Source organism: Thalia democratica, chromosome 8, assembly GCF_965202585.1.
Source record: "Thalia democratica chromosome 8, ktThaDemo2.hap1.1, whole genome shotgun sequence".
In the NCBI taxonomy this organism is placed as follows: domain Eukaryota; kingdom Metazoa; phylum Chordata; class Thaliacea; order Salpida; family Salpidae; genus Thalia; species Thalia democratica.
The window spans coordinates 23,563,841-23,591,577 of NC_139172.1; the positions used below are offsets into that span (position 1 = coordinate 23,563,841).

At 26.5% G+C, this 27,737-nt stretch overlaps 1 protein-coding gene across 1 annotated transcript; it reads left to right on the plus strand.

Moving 5' to 3' along the window:
- The first annotated feature begins 551 nt into the window (after positions 1-551).
- LOC145842530 (neuronal-specific septin-3-like) lies at positions 552-12,442 on the plus strand. Its single transcript, XM_082949991.1, has 8 exons — positions 552-700; positions 813-938; positions 1,886-1,967; positions 3,540-3,677; positions 6,225-6,342; positions 7,465-7,581; positions 9,429-9,577; positions 11,130-12,442. Exons 1-8 carry the CDS (start codon positions 583-585, stop codon positions 11,515-11,517), a joined length of 1,236 nt encoding a protein of 411 aa, XP_082806117.1. The 5' UTR covers positions 552-582; the 3' UTR covers positions 11,518-12,442.
- The last annotated feature ends 15,295 nt before the right edge of the window (positions 12,443-27,737 follow it).

Here is a 27,737-nt window from a genome sequence, read left to right on the forward strand (position 1 = left end):
TATTATAGAAAAATCACAAACTAAAATAAATATACAAACTAAATGAGTTTAATTTTAAATAATTAACTACCAATAATTAGTAAATTTCATAGTTTATTGGTATACTTTATCAATATAAAAGTTATTTAATACTGAAAATAAACAATGCTTATTTTCAACCATAATAATTTTTTTAATTATTATTTTGCATTGATGTGTTACTTACGTAAAAATTAATAGTAGTATAAAAGTTTTTATTATAAAACAGTCAGTTTATTAAGAATTAAACATACGTAAACTGACCATTATACACTTAAGTTAGTTTTACATATTTTAATGAAAAAAATATATTTTCAAAAACTTATGCTTTTTTCTTGTTCCTAGCAACTAAAGAAAACTTAAAATTAAATTATTTGCAATTACAGAAGAAGTAAATTTAATTAAATTTTTAATGATTGTTTAAACAGATAACATTTAATATAAAGCAATAAGTAGTTATACAGCTTATTTAAATTATGTTATAATGATTTTATGTATAAAAGACTAAAGCTTAATTCATTTTAAGCAGATTTTAGAAAAAGACTAAGCTTGTTGTTCTACATTATGATAGTTGATACAGAGAATCCTGTTTTAGAAGGGTATGTCGGAATAGACACTCTGACTGAACAAATTCGAATGAAAAACCTGCATAGAGGTTTCGAGTTCAACCTGATGGTTGTAGGTAAGATTTTTCAAAATACTTAAAGACAAGTGTTCTATACAAAGTTTAGGTTATTATATTTTGTTAAAAAAACATATTTTGCTTCAAGTTTATAATGTTTTTTTTGAACTAGGTGGCTCAGGACTTGGAAAGTCAACACTAGTAAACACTATATTCAAATCAAAAGTTAGCAGAAAGTCTTGTGTGGAAGAAGACCGAAAAATTCCTAAAACAGTTTCAATCCAATCTATCAGCCATGGTAATTCGATTTTTAGCATATATTGATAATGCTAATGTGGTTGTAAATATAAATAAACATTTAGCAGACTGTTTAACAAAAAATAAAAATAAGAAAGTTAAACAGAAAATTACCTAAAAAAACTTATATTTTTTAGCAGTACTTTTTTGTACTCTGTTTTAAGTTTAGTTTATATAAAAAGGAGCTAAGATGTTTTAATTTAAGTTTTCATTGCTCAGAAAGAATGTTTAAATAGTGTAAGTGTTTAACTAACTTTCAATGTTTAACTTTATAATTGAAACAAACTAAATGACACAAAATATAGTTTTAGTTAAAGTTGTTCTGCCACATATAGTTGTGTAGTTCGGTTTGTTAATATTAAAAGAAGAATATAGGTTTAAAATATTAATTATTATTACAAGTCTAGGGATTTAAAGAGTGCACTTGATTAAGCATACCAAAAATTGCATTATACACAATTGATGAATTTTTAAAGTAAATTAAGAAGCTCTCGAATGCAAAGTAATTGCTGTAATGCATGTACTTGTAAACGTGACTTTTTGAAAGCTGAATTTTGTTTAAATTCTGATTTGCTAGCATGCAATTTTTATTCTTTGCTCAAAACTGCATGTTTCAAAATTTTTTAAAATTATTCAGTAGATTAGTTTAATTTCTTGAATTAAACACCTATATTTTCGTTTTTCGAAGTAATTTAGTATAATTTTACCACAGTAAATGTTTTAAAAACGAAAAAAAAACTCGTTAACTTTCACTTTTTCACAATTGTGCAGTGTAAATTACTGTACGAAACAGCTTTTGCTTAATTTGTTTCGAAATTGTTTTAAGTTTTTTTTTGTCAATATAGCTGGCATGTAACTAAGTGATATTTATTAAACAATAATGTGATAAAAAGTTTTTTGTTTTAGTTTTTAAAACATGCCTAATTAAACAACAACATTTTAAAACAGTCATTGAAGAAAAAGGAATTTGCCTAAAACTAACCATAACTGACACACCGGGATTCGCTGACCAAATAGACAATTCCAAGTGGTAAGTTTGAATTCTATATAAAGTTTTTAAATAAATAGAAAATCATTTCAATTAGAGAGAAAATTCTTTGATGAGGACGAAACAATGATTTAAAACTTTTCAAGTGCTACTCAATAAAGTTGTTTTTTTTTCGTTATCGGTTTAGTAGCGACTAATAGAGAAAATATCAACGTAGTATGTAATGTAATATGTATTTTGACTTTACAAAACGTGATTTCGTTTGCCATTAACGACTGACAATTGTCTGATTTAAACTACGTACCCAACATTTGCTATGTTTACTGACTGCTTATAGTTGGAACGAGACGGTTTAAAAATAAAGCAGGTTTTCTCTATTCGGATAGTAATTACATATGTGAGCCAAAAATATTTTCATTTGAAAATGTTACAAACCAATGCAACTAATTAAGTGAATGCATGAGTAATAGTTAAACAACAATTATAAAACAAGGAAAGCAAAAATCTAGTCTCCGTTTAAAAATACATTACTGAAGTGCCTTGTAGTGTTTGTTTGTAAGTAATGAAGTTAAGATTTGTACAAAAACCAAACATATAACTTTATTTAAATAAATACTCAAAATTTGAATTAATTGTTTGCTAATAGAGATCCTAGCCAAGCAAATATATAATAACAAGTTTTTCGCAGTACTCTTTCTTAACAAATGTAATTTAAATTAGGAAAGAGTACTGGAAAAATTTATCATTAGTTTAATTTTGTATATTTTTTCAAAAGTATTAAATAAATTATAACTTTGTAATTTAAAATATAAAGGAAATGTATGATTAAAGCTTTAAGCTGAATATATTAAATATTTTTTCTTTAATTTAAACGTAAGGTTTAAAATTTAAGCATAAAAGAGTTTAGTTATATCATGTTTTAAAGAAATATTAAAAAACAAATAAATGTATTTTTTGTTTTCCGAAACTAGTTTACCTGAGTTTTTTTATTGAGTATAACTCTTAAAGTCAAACAAGTTTTAATACTATGAATAAATGTTAAACTATACAGTTTAAAAAAAAATATCAAAAGTATAATTCCAATAACCTTTTAAGTTTGTTAGTAATGCATATGAGTTTATGTTTTTTTTACGAATATATTTTAGCAAAACTCTGAAGTTTAATTTAGTGATTTGTAAAACGTTCAAAGAAAAAATTTGTTTTTTTATTACTTATTTTGATAAAATGTTCACCTTAAACCATAAAATATTATTGTTTACTGACAAAAAAGCGCTCACAATAATTGGTCTTAGGACTTTGTGTACCAAAATCAAGTCGTACACCACAATTGGATACAGTCTTTTCCAGGATAATAAATTCACAGATAAAATGTTACTAGTTAACTAACTTAAAAAAGGTCTTGCAACTTATATTTTAGATAAAGTAGACGACTGATTAAATTTTTTTTTAAATAGTGAATTACTTTTCTTACTTTGACTGCTTAACAAACAACTGTACAAAACTATCTATCTAATAACAACCGATAAACTGTAAAAATAGTCACGCTTTTTTATAAACAAACTATTTTTTGTTTATCAAAATGGTGCTTTAAAAAACATAAAATTCTTGTTTCAGTTGGCTTCCCATCGTAAAGTACATAAACGCGCAGTACGAGTTGTACATGAAAGAAGAAACTTCGGTGAAAAGAAGAAGATGCATTCCCGACACTAGGGTGCACTGCTGCATATACTTCATTCCTCCTTCGACGCACAAGTTAGTTTGTTGTTTATTTATTTTGTACTTTGTAGTTTTTAAATGCTTTTAAAATATTAAACTGTATGCCGTTGTTATAATTGTGCTTGAGTAAAGCACATGTTTTTTTATTTTACGCTAGAAAATACTTTTAAAGTAGTTATAAATTATAAAATTGCCTAAACATAAAAACTATTTGTGTAAAAAAAAACAGACTGTTTTATAATCAAAATAAAACTTTAGCTAAAATTATAGATTTCTTTAATTAATATATTCTTTTTATAACTACTAAAACAGAAAATCATCCAAAAAGGTATATACATGCATCTTGGGTATAAATGTTTTAACATAACCTTTTAATTAGTATTAAACTTTACAAATATGTAGTACACTGCTTTAATTAGAAAAGTTAAAATTTTTTTAGAATTATAAATTTCGAAGGTTGTTTGTAAAATAATAGTTATAAATTATATATAAAAAAACAGTTTTTATTACCAAATGAAAGTAAATAAACTTCCACATCATACTTTAAGCGTAAAAAATAATTTTTTAAAAATTATAAAACCTAAAACTTTTTGTTTGCACAATTCTTTCAAATTTCTTCACGTATAAACACTACAGCTTATAATTTTTTATAATTACTGTTTACGGTTTGTAATAGTTATACTACGCACTTTATACTAAACATACCAAAGTGCATTGTAACTTCTTTTACAGTCTACGTTGCGTTTTAAATTTGATACAACTTTAAAGTTTTTGGACAAAATACATATGCTGAACTGAAACAGTAATATGCTTCATAGGTTTTGGAAAACTTAAAATATCTTTAGAAGGCATTATACTTAAATGCTCTTTGTTGCTTTTTGTTTAGTTTTGACAATAGAGTCTACTTTGTGATTTAGTTTTAAAATTAAGTGCTGAAATAAAACTGAAATATATGTTTACTACTTTTATTTAATTTGAAAAAAATAAGGTGGCTTAGTATGCTCTTTGTTGATACACAACAAAAAAAAGATTAGAAGCTCAGACGACAATTTTAGAGGATTGAAAAAAAGTTAAAATGCCTAAAAAATTAAACCTGAAATTTTTTTTACCTTAAAACTTATTATAAAAGAAATTAACTTGATTTTGAGGCAAACTTGGTATTTTAGCTCAAAGATATTTTACTTAATGTTTTTTTTACAAATGATTAAACTTAGCTTAATATATAAACTGTAAGATTATTAAGCATAATATGTTTATTATAATGTTAAAAATACTTATATAAAGGTTAATTTTTTTTTAGTTGATTTAGTGAAGAATTATTCTTAAAAATAAATATTTTGAATAAGATTATTTAATAATAAAACAAGAGTTAGTTTACTTACAAAGTATGTTTTGTCACTAATACATAGTTTTACAACGGATTATTTAAGAAAAAAAAAAGTCAATCTTTCACGTTGATTTTGTTTATTATAAACTTTTAACTAATTTTAAAGCTTGCCATATTTTTGAGCTTTGATATTTCAAAAAGTATTGTCTTAAAACAATTATTTAAAACAAACTTCGATGCATATTTTTAAAATCACTGTTACTACAACCTACATTCCTAAATTAGCACTAAAGCTCTTCGTAATCTCTAGATATTAGTTCAATTATTTTACTTCAGTATTTTTTTTTAAATTTATACTTTAAGCTGGTTTAAGTTTATATAATCGTAATGAATTACAGAAGTATGTAGTTTTTTTATTGTAAAAGAGTAATAAAACATAACATATTTTTTTTTATAAACTTCTGAAAATAACACTAAATTAAAACATAAATTGTATAAGTTTTTTAGAAGCAAAAATACATAAAATAGTTTTTTAAAACTTATACACTAAACTTTACAGTTGATTAAAAAAAGTTAGTAAATTTCAAAGGTAACAAGCTAAAGCTATTAAGCTTTGTTGAGTTAATAACTTTTAAAGTTAATTTTTTCATACATTATTTAGTTACATTAAATAAGTTTAGTAGGTACATACTAGGGTTTAAATTAAACTGGCTAATTCATAGAACTTATTAAATAGTTTCCTGTATAAAAGGACGTCATAAATCATTTACGTGAACAAGTAAATGTAGTGCATATAACTTTTTGTATTTACTTATTCCTTTAGTTCTAAAGAATAAAATTAATTTTGTTTTTTTAGAGTGTATTATGCTCCATGCTTAAAAATGAAAACGAAAACGGTTAAAGGTTTTTTCAAATGCCACAAGTTCTTAATATTTAAAATATTATAAGTATTAGATTCTTTTATTTATTATTTTTATTTATAATGCTCAAAGTTTAAAACAGTTAATAAAATCTAGTTCAAATTTTTAAACAACATCAATCAACAAAATATAACAAATTGTATTTATTTCTGATAGTATTATTAATTAGATAATGATTAGAAACGCTTAATTAGAAAATTGTAACTTGTTTTTAGTAGTTTGTTTATTCAATTGGCAAGTTTAATTGTACTGCAACTATTAAGTTATATCTTGTTTTGTATATAAAAGTTTTATAAAGTAAAAACATTTGTTTATGCTAGCTTTATGTAAATACAGCTTGCGAAAAATGGATATCGAAGCCATGAAAGAGCTTGTCAAAGTTGTCAATGTCATTCCAGTCATTGCGAAATCCGACTCGATGACTCTCGAAGAAAGAGAATATTTCCGTAAACAGGTGATCCGTTGTCATGTTAACGAAAACAGCTGCGCGCCTGACAACCGTTGCTAAGCTAACAGCTTATTTTGTGTTCTTTCTGACACAACTTTTATGTAAACGTAACATTTTGGTGTGCATTATGCTCTTAAAATAAGTGCAATCTTTCTTATCATAAGCTGTTTTTTTTGAATTCAGGATAAAGGTTATTTAATTAACAGATTTTTGTGTTATTTTGAATAAAAAACTTAAAACAAAAAACTAAATTCAAATATATACATGATATGTTGACAGAATTTAAAATACACTTTAAGTTAACAATTAAGTTACTTATAAGCTTGAAACTTACACATTTGTGAGAAACTATTTTACACTTAATTGTTTTGTATTATATGTACCGCTTGGGAATTTTGAAAATATATTTTTAAGATAAAGAAAAAATAATAATATTGTATGATATTTGTAAACAATTAACCTTAAGCAATAAAAACAAGCAGCCTAATAAGTAAGGTTTATTTTATTTTACTGTTTATCAACTTTCTACTGTTTATTTTCTACAATTTTGAAGATTAAAAAATTTACATAAGTTTTAAAGACTTTTATTTTATTTAGGGCTATATTTCCAAAACTTGTTTTTTTCAATTTATGACAAAAAAAAATTTAGTGTTTTAAAAATTAAAAATTACCCATTAAAAATACTGTAGTTTTAAGACTTTAAATTGTTAAATGAAAGCAAAGTTAGGATTTTTTTTTACAAAAAGTCTTAAAAATTTACAACATCAATAACTATATTCTAAATGTCAGATGTATAGATTTGATTTATAGTCGCTAACTTAAAATTAATACTACTAATGTTTTGAAAACAAGTTGGTAGTTTTTCTAATCGTAACTAAAAGTTATATAATGTCAATAAGCTAAAAAGTTATAGAACACAACCTAATAACATTTCCGCTTGTAACTTTTTTATGCAACGATTTTTTCAAAAATGATTTTAAGTTCTCAAAATATAATTTTTTAAATATGCTTTTATTTCAACACGTATGTGTCAAATTGTCCAAAAATTTTCTTCAATATGTATCTAAATACCATTTATTTTTTGTAAAATAAAAATATGGGTTTTATTTTTTTGTTTTTGTCTTGCAGGTTCAAAAGAATCTGAAAGAAAATGGAATTCGTGTGTACCCCGATGTCGAAATAGATGAAGAAAATGAGCCTAGCGAAATAAGCGAACAAGAAAAAGAACTAAACAAAAAACTACTGGTAATATTTGTTCAGTCAAATAGACTTCAGATTTGAAAAATTTAATTTTCATTAATATAAACTAACAGTTTTATTGCAATACCAACAAGTTTGATAAATATAAGTTTTTGAAGTCAAAAATATTATTCCAACAAAGATAATAAGTATAAACTAAGTTCATTCTTAATTAAAGTGTATTTTAGAAAACAATAGTTTTATAACAAACAGATCTTATTAATCCATAAATAAAGAAAACATTGAACTTTAAAATTTCTTGTAAGTTCATTAAAACCTATCAGATAGTGGTATAAACATTGATATATAAATATTTTGTTTACATTTAATAAAATTTCAGCTGATTTTGCTCGACAAAACTTAAAAATTATTTTTATTAACTTAAAAAAACGTAATGCAAACATTATAAAATGAAACTAATTAATACTAGTTTATTTTATAAAAAAATTATTTAGAGTTTTGAAAAGTTTGAATAACTGTTTTGTGGTTAATTTAAATGCAAACAAAATTACTTGTAACACATGCTGAAAAATAAGCAAAGTGTTGCATTTACCAGGTCTAGACTTGAAAGTTAAAGTTTGTTTATTTCTGCCATTAACTGGATTACAATGTAATCTGGTTGATGTCTGCTTTATTGTGAACAAAAAGATAAATTTGTCAATTATAAATAAAAACACGTGGTTTTCTTTGTAAGCGCTCACAAAGAAAACTTATTGTTTGTTGTTTTTCCTTGTACCATAAACAGGTAAAAAAATTATAGGTAATACTATAATTACATATCGAATTATTGCATGTTGTATAAAATTTGTTTGAGGAAATCGTTTTTATTGTAAATATTATTTCGCAATACAATTTTTTGTGTAAGTTTTTTTGTTGTTGTATTCTACCATGTACATCAAACTATACTTATTATATAAAAAGTAAACTAAATGCTAAACTCAAATGTATTAGAAAAAAAATACTGTGATAAAAATGCCGAAATGCATATTGATCACAAAGTTTTAACAAAGACTTTATACTTTATACTTATCAATTTATTTATAATTAAAAATTGTTTTTTAAACAGTAAAATTAGATTCTTTTTTTCATTTTGAAAGTAATCTAATTTTACTCTCACATAAAACAAAAGTATTTTCTAAGTTTTATATAATAATATGAAAAAGGTAGTTAAACTTATAAAAGACGTATTTTATAATTTTTATTTTCAAACATTTTATTTCTCTATAACAAAGTAAATAATTTATAAAACTAGGATTTAATTTATTTCTTAAGTTTAACTACCTTTTTCGTTTTAATATATAAAACTAAGAAAATAATTTGGTTTTATGTGAGAGTAAAATTAAATTACTTTCAAAATGAAAAAAAGAATCTAACTTTACTGTTTAAAAAATAATTTTAAAGTATAAGACTTGGCTAAAAAATAAAAAAACTTAAAAAAATATTTTTGTAAACCTTGATTTGTAACAAAAAATAAATGTGGAAATAGCAACATAGGAAAACAATGATTATAAAATAAGAAAAATTTTGTTGCAATGTAAATTACATGTCGGAAAGGTCGATGCTGTAAAAAAAACAGAGCAGTAAAAATGCAAAAAGAGCTAAAAGCTTTTCAATTTAACTTTAATTTATCACAGTGCGCTGTACAATTTTTTATCTTGTTTTTAGTTATGCAACTCAAAATTTCGTTTAATATCTCAAAAGTATTTTTTTTAGCATTTTAAGTTTTTATTTTTATTACAGAGTATTTTCTCAATCAAATGTGAATACTTATACATGTAGTTCTTATAACAGCAGATAAAAATTTTCATGTTTTTAACTTGAAAATCTATATAAAAAATTACAATAAAATTCAGAGCATGCTCCCATTTGCTATTGTCGGTTCGTCGGCGAGGCACGATGTCAACGGGAGTAAAGTATTGGGAAGGAAAACCAAGTGGGGGATCGTGGAAGTGGAGAATGAGGACCATTGCGAGTTTTCAGCACTGAGGAACATGATCATCAGGTTATTAAAAAAAAATTGGCATTTAATTCATCTTTGTAGAACCTAGTACGACTTTTATATGTTTTTACTAAAAATGTGTAAAAGCAGACTTTGATTTAGTGTACAAAATATTTTAAATAAACGAAACAATCAATTTGTGCTTCAGTAACTTTTGATATTAGTAAGTTTTAAAAGTAATGAAAAACAGTTATAACTTTGTTAAATTTAAGTAAAAAATTAAGTAGAAATAGTTTTTGTCTATTGTATAAAATTATGAATTAACTTTATAATAAATTACTAGTAATTAGACACATTTAAAAATGATTTTATTAATTTCTACAACTTACTATGTTTGAGTGTTATTTTTTTATTTCATATTTTTTGTTTTCGCAAATTAATAATTGTAATTTATTACATCTTCATTAAAAAATTTAAACACTTAGATACATATTTTTTTATATAATTAGTTCAATAAACTTTTAGTATGGACATTCAGTGTGCTCTGCAAAAGCAAACTGCAATACAACATAAAGTTGTGCTTAATTTATAAAAAAAAGCATTTGCTCTCCAATCAAACAATTTTTTTTTCACCACTGTGTAGTTAATGATATTTAAATGACATCATACATTTAATTTCACCAAAAGTGCACCGAGCATTGAGTTACTTCGAATAATTTTTATCAAATTACTGATAATATGTTTTCTTTCCGTTTTGCTAAATAATTTCGTAAATTATCCCACTTTAGGGCACAATAACTTCATTGTTATTTTCGATTTTTAATTTAAATATTATACTTAACTACTATAAAAAAAGTTAAATGTATTACTAACAGTAGAAGAAGTATAGCTGAAGCTATACAAACAAGAAAGGATACTATTTAAGCTTCTGGCCGTTACTAATATCTAAATTCACAAATGAAAAATATACCTGCTGACCTTTGGCACGGTGTTGCAGCTGAACGTAAACAAACGAAAACATACTTTCAAAAATAACTTTCGTACACTGTGACGTATGAATGCCTCTTTGTATGGCAACGGTGTAATTTGCAGTTGAAAGCGAATGGCTGCTTGGCTGCTACAACAATTTCCGGAAACCTCTCGCTGGCAAGCATCAATTTTTTTCAGATTTTCTTTTTCCCCGCGCCTATTTTAATTTGAAATTGATCCGAAAAGCAGATTTTCGCAGCGCAAGAGGCTTGTTTAAAATATTAAAGCTTTAACGAAGGCTTAAGTTGTAGTGCTATTTTTTCCCAGAACTGTGTTGTTACAAACAAAAACAATAATATGTATGGCTTAAACTAAACTAAAGCTAGTATCGCAAAAAACGAAAACAATAACTTTGTGTTTTGAGATTAGAATAAAGCAATTACACATAAAAATATTTCGCATTAAACAAAAGTTTTATAATATTAAACGTGTTTTGAAATTACAAAAACACTTTTAACTATTTTAAGGTCAAAGTCTTACAAACACTAATAATTTCAGTTCATAACAAGATTATAAACTAACGCCTCATAAAAAAAGAAACTAAACTCATAACTGCAACTCTAACTCAAAGATTTTTCAAAAACAGAACCAACCTGCAAGATTTGAAAGAGATGACGTCACAAGTCCATTACGAGCACTACCGTCACGCGCGGCTGCACCCGATGAAACACCTCCCCCTCGACGACATCACCTCCACCCCGCCGTCGCCCATCGCCACCCCTCCCCCCAACTGCCTCCACATCAACCCCCACTCCAGGCGCTCCACCTCTGCTTCACGCCGCACCAGCTCCAACTTCTCGACCAACTTGGAGCCGATCCCGCTGAGGAGCAGCTCTTCGGCGTCCTCCAGCGGCGTGTCGACGCCGTCCAAGAACGTGGGAGCTCACAAGGGGAAGAAACTGGCGGCAATGGAAAACGGCGCGTCGCCAAAAAAGCCAGAAAAGGCACAGGTGAAGGTCGACAGGGAAAACTGATCACTTGTGATGTTGCTTAGCGTTGAAAAAAGGTTTTCGTCGCCCTTTTAAGCCTTTTTGTTACAAGTTTGTGTATAACTTTTTAAAAGTCAGCAAGTTTACAGTAAAATATAAAAAATTAGAAGTCAACATTAAAAAAGATAAAACTTGAATTGTGCTGGCTTTTGATAATCTTTGTTAGTTTTTGAAGCGAAGGTGCGATTTGTTTTTAAAGAATTTTTCGCTGATAACACTTATCGCTGATAAAAACTTAATTGCTTTTATGCGTAAGAACATGTTGTAAAAAAGAGTAAAACTTGATATTTAAAAATACCAAGCTTTGGTAAAATAAGATTTGTAAGAATTAAGTTAATAAATATTGCTTTAAAAAAATAAAAGTTTTCGGTTTATTTGTTACGTTTCTGTACGTATAAAAGTTTAAGTGCAATTCTATTTAAAACCAACTTTTAAAGTATGTTTTTCACTTTTTAACGCTATGAAACTAAAGAACAAATACTTCTAAAAATTTGAGTTTTTCGTATATTCCAGAGTTCTAAACATTTATAATTTTTACGTTTAACAATTTTTTTGTGCTTGAATTATTCTTCCTAGCCTTATTTTTCAAAATGACTTATATAACTTTACACAGTACAAAGTCCTAGCTTTAATTCTTAATATACCACTTATGCCTAGTACTTAGTTTTTATTAAATATATTTCACTCTACGTATAATTGTGCTGCTATACATGTTTATGAAAGATGCAAGTTTGTGCTTGTAACTTGTTGGTTACTTTTGTAACTAGATAAGTTTGTCACTACCTTACAGATAAACGAGGTTTTATTTTAAAAGTCTGATAAAAAACGTTTGTATTTTTTTAACCACCCGCCTGTTAATAAAGAAATTTTAAGCTTTTTAATACTATTAAAAAAATAATTCCAAAGTTATTCGATATATTTAGAAAAAAACATTTAAATTTTTCTCGGTTGCAAGTTTATAAGTGTATTATGAGTAGATTTTAAACTGTATAATATTTTAGTTAAAACATTCGTATTAATAATTTTTTGTTATTATATCTGCGTATTAAAAAACAATTTAAATGTGTTAAAAAAGCTATAAGTTCTTTTTAGTTGTACTAAATTTAATAATATTATAAAGCCTTAAAATTTTTACAGCTTGTGTTTCTTATTTTTATGAATGTTTTCATTTTTGCGAATAAATAAACTTTTATTTAATAACTAGCTGCTTACTTATTTTACAGTTTTGTTATACATAACTTTCTATTGATACTCTAAGTAAATAAATCGTAAAACTCGTTTATTTAGTTTTAAGTACCCTGTTCACAAAAATACTTGTGGTTCTTATGATTTAAAAAATAAAAAGTAATTGCAATTAATAATAAACAAAATAATGTAAAAACAAAAATGTTTTAATTTTTTTAAAACCAAAGAAATTTCAATAAAAACTATATTTAGTCACGAGTTTAATTTGTATCAAACGTCTTAAAGAAATGAAGATTTTTTGATATGGATAATTTTATTAAAAATTAAAGCTGAAAAAACATTATATCTTGTTAAAGAAATTTCAGATATGCAAACGTAAGTATTATTAGTAAGTAATTAAAACTATTTAGTACTAGTCCATTTGTACACTAGCTAAAAAAAATAAATAAAAATTTTAAAACTTATAATGTATCTTCATTGGCAGTAAAGCTTTAATCAAAAGATAATAGAATAGCTGTAACATGAATAAGTATTAATTGTTTACTTAGAGATAAGAACTCGCTTTTTTAATGAAATTAAAGCAGCTAACCATTAAAAATTTCAGCAGATAATCAAAACGAAAAAATTATTCAAGACCAATTAATAATTGTTTGATGGAGTAAGTGACATCATTAAATAATGAACTATAAAACACGTGAGATAAATAACTTATTGAAAAAATGTGGAGACTATAAAATGGATAAGGTTTTACAACAACTATAACATATATAGTTTAACTAATGAAAAAAGAATAGTTTGTCATATTTGCATCATTCATAAAACTTACTTTTTATATATAAGTTCTTAAATAAGAAGCTGCTTAAAAAGGTTAAGATACAGACGATCATAAAAAGTAAAATGGTTTTAAACGGTGTTTTAATTTTGAATATATTGCTTAATTTTCTAAAATAAAAAAGAACTTATACTTTTTTAAATAAGTTATTATAAGCCAACATTCCTTATAAAATAATAAAAAATGTCTTAAAACTGCAAAAGTAACTGTAAAGTGTACGTGAATGTAGATGTAAAATCTACAAAAAAATGGTATATTTTTAGTTAAAAAATACATATACTAACAACATTAACTTCTTTTAAAACAAGCATATGTTTTCAAAGTTATTCTTTTACTTTTTAGCTTGCTAACAAGAATACAAAAGAATAATTTTTATAAAAAGAATTATAAGTTAAGTATAAACTCTTGTAGAAGTGGATTTATCTAAAACAAAATGGTGCTTTTAAGTTGAAAGCTTTAGTTTTTTATTCGTTTAATTTTTTCAGATTATTCTTTCATTACTCTCTTTAAAAATATTAAAATTATATAAAATACTTAGTAGACATAAAGTTAAAAGTCTTTGGCTACAAGGCCCGTTGGAAAAATATAAAAGCTGTTACAGTTTTACATATAAAGTTAAATGACGCATTTTTTACCATTAGTGATAGAAAAATCAACGAGCATTACGAAGCTCCAAATTCTAGTTTTTAATTAGGTATCGCATCAGTTGATGAAAATTTGACATTCAGCAGTGATTGGTTGATATATTATTTATTTTAGTTTTTTAGCATTAAAATTTATTACATATTTAATCATACGTCATCATAAGAAATTAACATTCAATAATTATAAAAAAAAATATTATTAATTTTTAAAAATATTTTTACTGACTATAAGCTTTACTTTTTGATAAATTCTTATTTACTTTTAGGTTCTCGAGAACCAAATAAAAAGTATTCTATGAAAGAGGAAAATGTTCACTTTTGAAAGTCGAGTACTTTTAAATTTAAAAAATATACTTTTAAGCTCAGGTTTAAAACTGATGTCTAAGCTGTTTTTAACCACTAGTTGTTTCGGCTATCTTCAGCAAAGCTAGGATGTTTTTACGCCACCATTTAATAATTCCCAGTACACACTGCACGTCCACCAAGAACAGTTCATATGATGCACAGAATTGTGCAGAATGCCACATAAACTTTACTCTGTGTGGTGCAATACAGTGTTTGTACATAAAAAAATGTTTTGTATTCTTTCCCAATATATGTATATATGTAAAACAAGCTCACTTGTTTCAATAACATGACAAGTTTAAAGTAGCTTGAACTAATAAAACATTTTCAACATTTCTTTTATTTTTGCGCTGTGTTGCATGAACTTATAATTCCGTCTACAAATAAAATTAAAAATTTTTGTAATTAAAATTTACTAGGTATAAAGACACTTGAAAAATATAAGCAATAGTTAAAAAAATTTAAAAACTTCAAGCACCTTCCTAAAGTTTTCTTTTGTAAAATAAACAATGACTCTCCTTAAATATTTCATACTTTGAACTTCGCTTTTAGCTACATCTAGTAATTTTTATAACTAGTGACTAAAATATAACTTGTAGTTTAACTAGCGGGTAATCTAGAGGCCTGATAATTAAATAACTAATACTAAAAAAATGTATTTTTATTATTATTTGTTTCTAAGATTTGAAACAATTTATATAGTTTTGTTAGTAATACTATTTCAATTAAATTTATCTTAATTTTCTGTTTTATCTAAAAAGTAACAAGTTAACAAGTTTTCAATACCAATAAAATTAAAGTTTTAAAACTGCATTAAAAATAAAAATACTAAACTAGTAAAAGTCGTGCAGATTAACGAAACTTTGACTTTTCAGTGTTAGCCAATTGGTTTGTAACATCAAAAGAAACTACTAGATACAAACAAACTTTGAAACAAAGCCTATACAAAATATGTGTATAATATATTCATAATCACAGAAAAAAACATTAATTTAACCAACTTCTAGCATGAAGTGCATACTCTACACCTAAACAACTGACTTTAAAATTATTTTTTTACGGAAAACTACGTTTTCTAGACAGCAAAGTAAAGCATATATCAAATCAACTACACATAAATGTTTACAGAAAGCCAACAAAAACACAAGCCTAATGATGCAATATTTTAGTATTTGTCCAAAATTTTGGAAACTTAGTTTGATGAAATTTTATCTAAACAGATCGCTAAATATATGCTCAAGGTTTATTATTATTTAATATATTGTTTCAGACTTTTCATTGTCAATTACTGTATTGAAACACAAGGAGTTTTTGTTCATGAAAAATCCTTTAAACTAATCAACTGCCCAATTCGTGGATGCGACTACAGACGCCAGATCAACCATGTGATTTGTTGTTTAGACTTCTTGACAAACAGGAACATGAGAAGAGAGCAGGGTCATCAAATGCTGTTGTAGTGCTAAATGCACTTCAACTAATACGGCAAAGAGTTGTCCGGGGGATCAGCCAAGAAACGTGGCTGACCTCTATTCGCAGGTAGGACGCATTTAAAACTGGGCCGAACATAAGCAACCAAAATGCAAGCATACGGCTTTAGCATACGCCAAAGTTTTGTCGATAAAGGAGATGGAGTTGGTTGTCTTGGATCTACCTTCCCAGCTATTTCCAGCCAGGTGCTATCGCGATAATTGGTCTTTCATATTTTGGTATAAATTTAAAATAAAGCTTTTCCGGCGTTATCACTGTAAACATTAAAAGCTTGTCAAATTTTTTTTTTAGTTTTGTCAATTATTAATTTGGTTTCTTTGTATAAATTTATAGTTGTATTAAATTTCTGTTGGTTGATTTTTATGACTTTTTAGTTTGGAGCTATTTTGTTTAATACTTATTTATTTTTAGTTTATGTGTTTTGGACACAGCGCATGAAAGTTTAGGTGTTTATAAAATTTTATTATATTCGCTTTTTTAAACGACTTTGAGAGTTTTTACGACTATCGAAAGCTTTATATAGAATACGCTTGAAGTTTTGAGTTGTATTGAATGTACTTAAAATGGGTAGCTGTCAAATTTGCGCAAGCGTACAAAATTGCACGAATGCACAAAATTGTACGAAGACACTTTAGCACGAAGACACTTTTGCACGAAGATAAAATTGCACAAAGATACTTTTGCACGAGCAGAAAATTTTGCTCGGATACATTTTTGCACGGGTTAAATTTTTTTTTAATTTTTTTTTTTAATATTTTAATTGTTTAAAATACTTTTTTTTATTTTATTATCACTGTTACCCCTAACCCTTACCCTCGATCGGTAAGACATTTTTATTTCGTTAGTTTTATTATATTTTTTTTGTATATTTTTTCTTTTTACTATCACTATTACCAGTTGGTTTTTTACGCGGTCGGTTGGTTTTTTCTTTTAATTAGTTTATTATTATTTTCGTTTTTGTAATAGTTTTTATTATTTATTTATTTTTTTTTTTTGTTATCACTGTTACCCCTAACCCTTACCCTCGGTCAGTAACTTTTTATTTTTTTTTTATTTTAATTAAATTATCTTTTAGTTTTTTTTCTGTTTTATTTTTTTCTTTACTTTTTACTCTCGTGCAAAAGTTTAACTCGTGCAATATTGACCCTTGGTTTAAAATCATCTTCGTGCAACTTTGTTCCCTATTGTAATTTTGTGCCCTCGTGCAAATTTGGTTTCGTGAAAATTTGCCTTAGTGCAACTTTGGCTTCGTGCAATTTTGTTCTCATGCAATTTAGTAACCTCGTGCAACTTTGTCTTCTTGCATTTAAGACCCATTCCCATTTAGACCTTAACATGCTGAGAAAAAAATGTTTAAAGTTTTATGTATTGGTTTGTTATTTTTACTGTAACTTAGGCCAAGAAAAAAAAAAACTTCAACTGTACAATTGTGTGAGTGGTACGTTGTTACGATTTTTACTAGCTACAAATTTTAATTGTTACTTTATATTTAAATACATATAATTATTGATTTTGTATTCAAGAACTGATTTGTTATTGGCGTAAAAGTGCTTGAAAGTTTTAAATATAATAATATTCTTTATTACATATATTTTTTATTATTATCTATTTATTAAATTGACTCACGAATTATCCTATATAAAATGATAAGGAAAAAATTAAATTAAAATTAAAAAAAAACAGCAGTCTTTTATTGATATCATATACACTTTGATATTAAAAATCGTAAAATCTCTTAAAGGTAATTTAAAACAAGAAAGTGTATTTTTATATACAGAAATTAAAAAGTATAGAATGTATGTTTCATGTAAAACACTAATCAGTTAAACTAATTAAATATTATACTAAAAACATGCAAATTGCACAAAGTATAAAAACTACAACGGAACTTTGAATTTTTTTCATAACGTTTTTGTGCAAAATTTCAACTCCATAATAGACAAAAAATTTCTATCAAATATTCAAAATTGACAATAAATTTTATTAAACTATAAGATAAAATGAACTTGTTTGTCACTATTGTTAAAGCAGCCGTTTTGGTATAAAGCATACATAACAATACATACATAGTTTATTGGCCTGTTAAAGTGCTCGGGGCCTTGGGTTCTTAAGTTTTGTTTATAGTCAGTGTTCTCAACATTTATCAGCTACTACGAAAGTCCAACAAACGCTGAGTTATCTGAGTATTAAAGATTTGAAAGTAAATATGAAGCAGGCTCTCCTAACAAAAGTGAAAAACGTTGTTCAGATAAAAGCGGTTCTAGTTATACGAATAAAAGTGAAACAAGTTGTATGGATAAAAGTTAAACCAGTTACTCAAATGAAGGCTGAACCAGTTGTTCAAATAATGTGAAGCCAGTCGTTCGAATGAAAGTGAAACCAGTTTTGGAGTGAAACCATTTGTTCGGGTGAAGTTGAAGTAGGATATTGTTGTTCTCTTTTCGGAAGCACCGGAATTATAAATTTTGTGTTATAATTTTTGTGTTTTTATGTTAATTTTTAAACTCTAATTAGTTAAGCTCAGTTTTTTTTTTTCATTTTTAATGTACAATATTAGTTTATTTTTGTCTTTTTGTTGTATGTCTTTCTGTATAAGTGGCCTAGGTTTTGATGCCTGGGTCCTTCGTATGACAATAAACTTACAATAATAAACTTACAATAATAACAGCGGTAGCTTTTCAAGCTACACACCGGGTTACTACTATCGTGTTTTATGTATTATACAGTTTCAATGAGCAAGCTGCACTTTTTGTTGAGAAGCTCAACAAGCTTGCGCCTACGTACTTATTGCACAACATGCAATAAACAGTACGTTTGATGAAGTCAACAATTAATAAGCAGCTAGCAATTACTCAAGCTTCATATCTTACTTATTTCTTATTTTACTCATTTCTTACTCACACATAGCTAATATGACAAGACAGGCCAACAGCCTTTCCAAACAGAATAAATGAAAGCTCACAGCCTCAAGTACATTAGTCTGTTGTAAGTATTTACAAGTTATGTAAATACAAATAAAAGTGATACCATTTTAGATCAAGTGCACTATTAGGTTTTAAGGTGTTTAATGTTAGATGTTTTGTTTAATTATGTAGTTAGATAATATTAATTTAAAATTCTTTAGACAAAACGGTTGTTAGGTCTGTCTTCTACTGCTGTAAAGACAAGTTTATTTAATTTTCTGATTAAAACTTTAATAAAGCATTTACACGAGCAAAAATTAACTTTAAAACATTGAATAGATAACTTGTTTAAAACTGCAAACATTTTTATTTAGAAATGAAGTTACTGTTAATCACAATTGCCTTGCTATTCCACACGCAGGCATCAGAAGCAAAAAGTATGTTTTAAAACTTTATAATTTTTAATAACAGTGCTTAAATTTTCATATGAGTAGTTTTTTTTTTTATTTAGTTTCACAATAATTATAAATTAGTTCATTTGTACAAATAAATAGTATTAAACATCATTATTATCAGTAAGTTAATTTGTATCAATTCCTTTCAAAAAACTTCCGATTGATTAACAATCGTAAAAAATATTTTTTTTTCTTTAAAAGGAATCGTTCAATAATACAATGTTTCTTAGACGGTTTAAAAAAACTAAAAGATCAAATCTATACAAACAAAAAACAAAGTATAAATTTTTCACACTAGGTTATTTAAGTAAACTAATGTTTTTTTTTTTTTTACATTAACAACTTTTAACAAAATCTTTTAACAAAAGTTCTTAGTTTAAATTCCGACTTTCAAAAACATCAAGCTGAAAACTCTGCTTTTTAATTGCTTAATTTTAAGAACCCCTACGCTGATCATAGGATAAACGAAAAAAACTTTACTAAACAAATAAACATATAAATGTTATGAGCAGCCGTTTATTTGTTTTAATGTTTTTTCATTACAGAGTGCTTTAACTACAAGATGACCGAAAAAAAAGAAAATTACTCAAAGTCCAAAGATGCCTGTGAGTTGTTGGGCGGCGATTTGGCGTCGGAAGACCTACAAGACAGGTTGGTTGCAAGTTTACTAAAAGAACAATGACTTAAAGACTTAATTTTATAATAAAATACATGTTACAATTACTTTACAAAAAAAAATGTAGTAGACATGTACAATATATTTTTTATTGGTATAGCAACTTTAATCTTATAAGTATAGAACATAAAATATTTTAGTTAAAAACTTTTAATTATAAAATGAGAGTGTGATTTATAATTTAGTTAAAATAAATAATTTGTTAAAAAGTAATGTTTTACGGAGCACAAAATTTTCATTAAAGTATCAAAATTATTCTAATACAATAAAAGAAATACTTTTTTAAGACTTAAAAATAAAATTAGTTGTTTTATTTCCTAACGAATAAAAAGTTATTTATTACTTGTACAAAACAAATTCAACAGCAACTTTATTATAAGTAAAAAAGTAACTCAAAAGTAATTCAATTATGTTTTAAAAAAACAAAAAACAAAAGCACATTTTTTGAACTTAAAGTGCACCTTTGTTCAAAACATACTGACTTGTAAAGTATCAGTATAAATAATTTTATAACTAAAATAGTAAATTTGTTCAAAAATAATGTGTCATAAAATAAATTTTTACAAAAGGATTGATCATACCAATTCGATCATCAGACAACAAGCCTTTCGGTAGACTAGATTGAAGAATGCAAGTTTGCTCAACCGGTCTCAGTCTACCGAAGGATTGTGGTCTGATGATCGAACTGGTATGATCAACCCTTTTGTTAAACTTGAGCTTGTCTCGGCATACGAAAGTCCAGGCTTCTTCTCTGCAGACTTTCGCCGATAATGGTTGTTGATTATAAAATAGAGGTATAATATGTTTTATGATTAAGTATTTTAGAATTTCATGGTATGTTAAAGGGGTAGATTTATTTTAGAAAGAGACGTTTAGAATGAAAAACTATTTGATGGAATTTTTAAGAGCAAATTTACTTTGTAAAATGATATTTTTGTATGATAAAACTCTATTTTTTGTTTAAAAAAGTCAAAATGCTATTTAAAATTGAAACTTAAAAAAATATATGTTTTACTTCAAAGAATAATACTTTAAAACTAGATTGATTTCTTTGATATAAGTTTTGTGAACTAATTATTCAAAGAATAGCAAGATATTAGGTATTTTGTGTCAAAGCTCCGATCTAATAGATAAACATTATCACTACATATTTAAAAAAATAGTAGTTATATAAACTAAATGTATAAATGTAAGTAAGTTTATTTCAAAAGGAAACAAAAGAGTTTCTTGTATAACAATCAACAACTATATAAATATAAATTTACACTAAAAGCATACAACTTACTCATAATTAAAAACATTGTGAAATAATTTTTTTTTTTAAACGTTGTTGTAAAAAATCTTCAACTCCGCTGCAGACTAACATACAAAATCTATGAAAATTTTAAAGTTCAGTAAACATAAAGAGATTGATAAATATGAATATCAGAGAAAATGTTCTCATTACTTTTGTTTAGGCAGCCCTTTTGATTTAAAGCATATACAACGACGAAAGCTTCTCTTAAGTACAGTCTACACAACCGGAAATTACCATTGGCTTCAGGATGTGCTCTTTTTACAAATCCTTAAGTACTTTGTAGTCAATGTTTTCCGTTATCAAGCTGCAAACATACTTCGAAGGATCAGTCTCACTTTCATATACGCAGATTTGAAAGATTTTTCTATTTAAAAAAGAGCTTAACTTATAGCCGATAGTTATAACCCAGGTGCAAAACTATTCAAACTTGGACAACTTAAATTCCTATAGATCAAAAAAAAAAAAAAGGCTATAACTCAAAAACTAATGTATACTTAAAAAAAATGTATGTAGGTCTTTTTAATTCGGACAACTTTTTTTACCAAACTTTAAATATTTTCTTAGATAATGCTTAAATATATTCTCAAATAAAATAACTTTTAGTTATTTTTAAATATTTCAAAAAACATTTAAAGTTTTGCGAAAAAGAAAAAAAAAATGTTTGTAGATATTAATAAGACCTACATACGTACTTTTCATATAATATATATATATATATATATTACTTTTTGAGATATAATATCTTAAATATCAATAAAAAATTTTAACTGTTATATAACCTAATAACCTGGTGAATAGACTGTGCTTAAAAAAGTTACCGCAGTTATGTATGATTTAAATAAATTATAATAAAATGTAGAAATTGAAAGGGCTACTTTAACAATAGAGAAAGTTCATTTTCTCTTTTGGTCATATTAAAAATACACTGTTAAACTTAAATGAATATTAAGGTCAATAAAAGATTTAATATATTTTGTATGTTAATCTACATCGTAGTTGAAATTTTGCACAAAATTCAAAGTTCCGTCACGATTTTTTATATTTTGTGTAATTTGTATGTTGTTAGTGTAAATTTTAATTTATTTAATTTATAAGTGTTTTACCTGAAACATCTTAAAATAAACTTACTTATTTTAAGTCAGCTTTAAGTTGCTATACAATTATTAGTATATAAGTACATATACTATTAAATAAACACCGCCGTAATTTATTGACACAATTGTTTTCCTATCTTATAAAGTAGGATAGTTCGTCAGTCAGTTTATTAAGTAGATAATAACACAAAACATATGTAAAAACGCATACTATTAAATCTAAAACTTTCAAGCATTGTTAGGTCAATAAAAAATCAATTTAAAAATACAAAAATAAATATGTATATTTACATGTCCTAAAATGGAGCTGAAGTATGCGACATGGTAGGACTCTTCATGCTAAGCAAAAAAAAAAATTTAGTGAAAAAGAACTCGGAATTTACAGAGACGATGGCTTCGCGGTCATACAATCTAAATCGCCGAGAACTGCAGAAAACACAATAAAAACACCACGCCCATTACCTATAACTATTAACGAAAGACTAAACAATATATCAAGTAACCTAGATCCATTTAACCTTATAAAACGTAATTACGATTTAGCACTCAAACCCGCTAAGCACAAATTCAATCTAAAAATACGAAAAAGCAAATAAAACAATAAAAAACAAAGAATAAAAAAATTAATTTATTTCAACCTATCTTTTTTTTCCTAAGTTCTTTTAGTAGGCAAAAATTTTTAAGTTTAGTAAAAAAACACTTTGACGCAAACCAACCATACCACGAAACTTTTAACAGGAACAAACTTAAAACTTCTTATAGCTTCATGGAAAATTTCAAAACAAAAGTTCTTAAACACAACAAAAAAATATAAAACAACCTAAACCTCAAATAACAAGAAAAATCCTGCAACTGCGGGAAAAAAAATGCCCTTTAAACAATAACTGCCTAGCAAAAAATATAATCTACCGAGATACATTAAACACAAAAAACATAACAAAATTTTACGTAGGTTTAACAAGCACAACATTCAAATTAGTTATAGCAATCATAAGGCAAGCTTTAACAGCAAATTAAAAAGAAATAACACTAAGTTATCAAACTATATAGGGAGTTAAAAGACGCAAACAAAGACAATAGTTTAAAATGGGAAGAAATACTCTTCAGAAATAAAACAAAACCGAAAAACAACAAAACATGCCATTTATGTAGCCTAGAAAAGTATTAGATTAAAAGAGTTAAAAAAGAGCTATCACTAAATAAAAGGAAAGAAAGACAGTAACTATGTCTTCACAACCAAAATATGTATTCTAAAAGAACAAAAATACTAATTAAAAACAAAAATAGCAACAAAATAAAACTAAAAATAAGAACAAACAAAGCAAAACATAAGTTAACTTGTACATAAGTTGTTTTTAAGATTAGCTAACTTAAACTATTTATTTAAAGTTTTATTCGAAACATGATAATATGTTTTTTTGTGACGTTAAAAAAAAAATTGTTGTTTGCTTTATATTGTTCTGATGAAACGTGTAAAACGTTGAAACATTAGTTGTTTTTTATATTATAAATACATATATGTTATCTTTAGTTAGCCAATCTTAAAAACAACTTCTGTACAAGTTAACTTATTTTTTGTTTTACCTTGTTTTGTCTTATTTTTAGTTTTCTTTTGCTGCTGATTTTGTTATAAATTAATGTTTAGTATTCTTTTAAAATACATATTTTGGTTGTGGAGACAGGGTTGCTGTCTTTCTTTTGTTTTGTTAAGTGATAACTCGACTCTTTTCTTTATTTTTTCAATTTCATACTTTTCTATATCTATTAATATAATTCTATTTATATACATCTAAATGTAAAGTAACAATTAAAATTAGTAGTTAGTATAAATAGTATCAAAATAAGACTAAAACAAGTAAATCGTAAAATTTTTTAAAGCCTAAGTTGAAATAACTTTAAAACTGTTTTTCTAAGCATAGAAGAAATTACAATTTTTTAAGTACATTTAATACAACTAAAAACTTCAAGTGTAACCCATATAAAGCTTTTGATAGTCGTAAAAACTATCGAAGTCTTTTAAAAAAGCAAAGACAAAACAACTTACATGTAGTATTAAACATTAAAGAATATTTAGATGAATGACAAAAAAACTTCTTTGCAAACCAAACAATATTTCTTTAATGATTATCTTTATACTATACTTTCACTTCTATAAAATATAATAAAATCACAACGTAGTAAAAATTAAATTAATATAAACATTACATAACTTATTTTAAATTAATTTATCACGAAAAAAGTTTCTACTTACTTCACTCATTAGTAAACAATAATAAGGTTTATACTTTGTTTAACATTTTATTTGACAAACTTTTATTTTTCATCTAAACTTCATGCGCTGTGTTCAAAACACACATATTAAAAATGAATAAGTATTAAATAGATTAGCTCAAAAACTAAAAAATCGTATAAACTAAACCAACAATAACATATTAAAACTGTAAATTTATAACAAAGAAAACAAATTATTAATTGACGAAACCAAAAAAAAAATTTTTGACGAGCTTTTAATTTTACAGTGACAACGCCGAAAAAGCTGTAGTCGAAATCTATACCAGCAGAGCAAGGACTAAACTTATAGTAAATCGCAGTCCCACCTGGCTGGGAATAACTGTTAGGGACATGAAAAAAGGTGCATCAAACTCAACCAACCCCTTCTCCTTCTCCAACGGAACTTTGGCGGAAGATGGTAAGTTGCCATTCAGCTGGGCAGAAAATGAACCTGATTATGATAAGACGCATTTAAGATGTGCTTCTATGAATGCTAATTTGGGGACAATGTCAATCGTAAATTGTGAACAATATGAGGGAGCTGCCCTGTGCCGAATTCCAGATGAAACATGCAGCAAGGAGTGCTCGGATGGAGGTTGGTTCAATGTTTTTAGTGTTTTTTTTTCTGTATCAAATATAATGTACAGTAGCGTCTTAAACGTAGAAGAATTTAGTAAGAATAAAAATGTAAGTGTACTCGTTAATAAAAAAACTCATTGTGTTTAAATACTTTATTAACAATGAAAAGTTTGAAACGATATATTAAATTAAACGTAAATTTATGTTAAAGTGTATATTTATGTATAGTTAAAATTGATACACAGTAAAGTAAGCTACATTTTAATTATTCTACGTCCCCTCCGGCTCCAAGTTCTTGGATTTTTTTTATTGGACTGGACTAAAATTCTGGTCTACCATTGCTCAATATCTCCTAAGGTACTCCAAACCTGGAAAACAAGCCTCGAAGGCGCTTAATCAGCCCAAGCGAATCTTCTTGAGAAGTTCCGCTGGGTGTTGAAAATCTGACCGGCATGACAATCTGTCCCCCACTAAAAGAAAACTGTTTCCAGCAAACTGGAACAAATCTGCAAATTTACTTTTAAAAGGACTTGTAGGTGCATCAGATAATTCATGTGGTAACGATAGTTGATTATATAGACGTCTTTTTTAGTAATGTTTTATCAACGAACTAATTACAAGGATGATAAAATCTGTAAAACAAAACATAATGAAAGCTAGGTAAGTACTTATAAATCTCTCTCCAGATTTTATCTACAAAGGAGATAAAACGATACATTTAGCTAACAAAACAAAATTATTTAAAAATCAGATGTAAACCTAAATACAGTTTTCTGTTCTAAAAATCAACGAAATTAAACTCAAACAAAACAAAAATCACTTAAATCTTACAATTAGTTTAGTTTACAATTGAATAAAAACATTAGTATAAACTGCAGTTTAAACAGATTTATAGGTACCACTTTCGGCATCGTTGATCCTTCTCCGGGTTTTTACACGATCGGAACGACGCAGTTCATTCTTTGGTAACACTCCATCTTTAACAAAATTTCTTTCAGATAAATCAAAACAATTATTAAAATCCAAACAAGACAAAACATGGTTTGTCTGCTTTGTGGAGGACTGCCACAATATCTTTTGTTCGTGAATTCTAGTACTTGATTACAGCCATGTTTTGGGCAAGTACAGGTGTAAGAGCATGTACTGATTTTTTTTTTAAAGGGCAGCAAAGGATCTGGTGTTTTCAGTCTAATCCTGTCTTGTACAAACATAGTCTAAACTTTGGGCAAAAACTGAAATAACTGCTAGCTGCTTGATCATGCTTAAAAGCCCTCGCTTAAATTTACTACATCTGCATGTCCCTTTAAAATAGCATCGCCTATATCTTAATCACAGCAATGGTACAATTGACGACGTTTTTCTGACTCTGACATCTCTGTGCTGTCTTTAAACATTGTCCATTTTTGCAGAAATAAGTTCTTCATTTCAGTCTCTCCCTTTTCGAGGACTGTCCATCTTTGGAGGCTTTGGTTTTGAAGAACTTGAATTAATATGGACATAATTATATATTGTAAGCAAAGAGACAGCTACAAAAGCATCGACATCTGGTGTTTCATATGTGCAACCCTCTAGTGTGCATTTAACAACAGGCATTATTGATTCTATTCAGTATGATTCTATCGTAAATAAATATTTTCTTGGTATTGTTTTATTAACGAACTAAATAAAACAATGATAAAAGCTATAAAACAAAACTTAATGAAAGCTTCTACTTGTACATTAGAAGGAAAGTTGCGTTCGCAGCTATGACAATTTAACTCAATTGATTCAATTTCTTGTGTAGTACCAGACCACAGCACAATATATTTGGCATAACTATGTATTGATGTCACCCCTTGGTGTGCTAAATGTAATTTGTTGAGGACATGAGATCGTAAGTTTAAAGGCACTACTATTTTTTTCCTGTAAAGCATAACTCCATCACTTAAATACAGTACACCATCATATCTTAGTCTTTGAAAGTATTTTGTTAGTTAAAGTCTCTTCCACAACTTATTTCCAAGTGATTGCCATTGACAAGCATACCTCATTACTCAATAAAGCAATAAGAAGTGTTTCATCAGTCAAATCATAACCATGCAATTTCATTTGTCAAGGTTTGATAAAGTAGAGCTTGTAGAAGTATTTACCTAATTTTAGTTATGTTTTGTATTACAGACTTTATCATTCTTGTATTAGTTTGTGAATAAACTCAACAAAAAGGATATATTTATTTATGATAAAGTCTTTCTTTTATTGAGAATTTTTGTACAAAAGTGGACTATTTTTAAAGATAGCATGGAGATGACAGATGTAGAAAAACGCCGTGCTGTGAGGAAGACTTAGGCGATGCTATTATGAAGGAACATGAAGATGTAGTAAATTTAAGTGAGCAAGAGCTTTTAAGGATGATCAAGCAGCTTGCAGTTATTCCTGTTTCAGTTGTTGTACGACGAT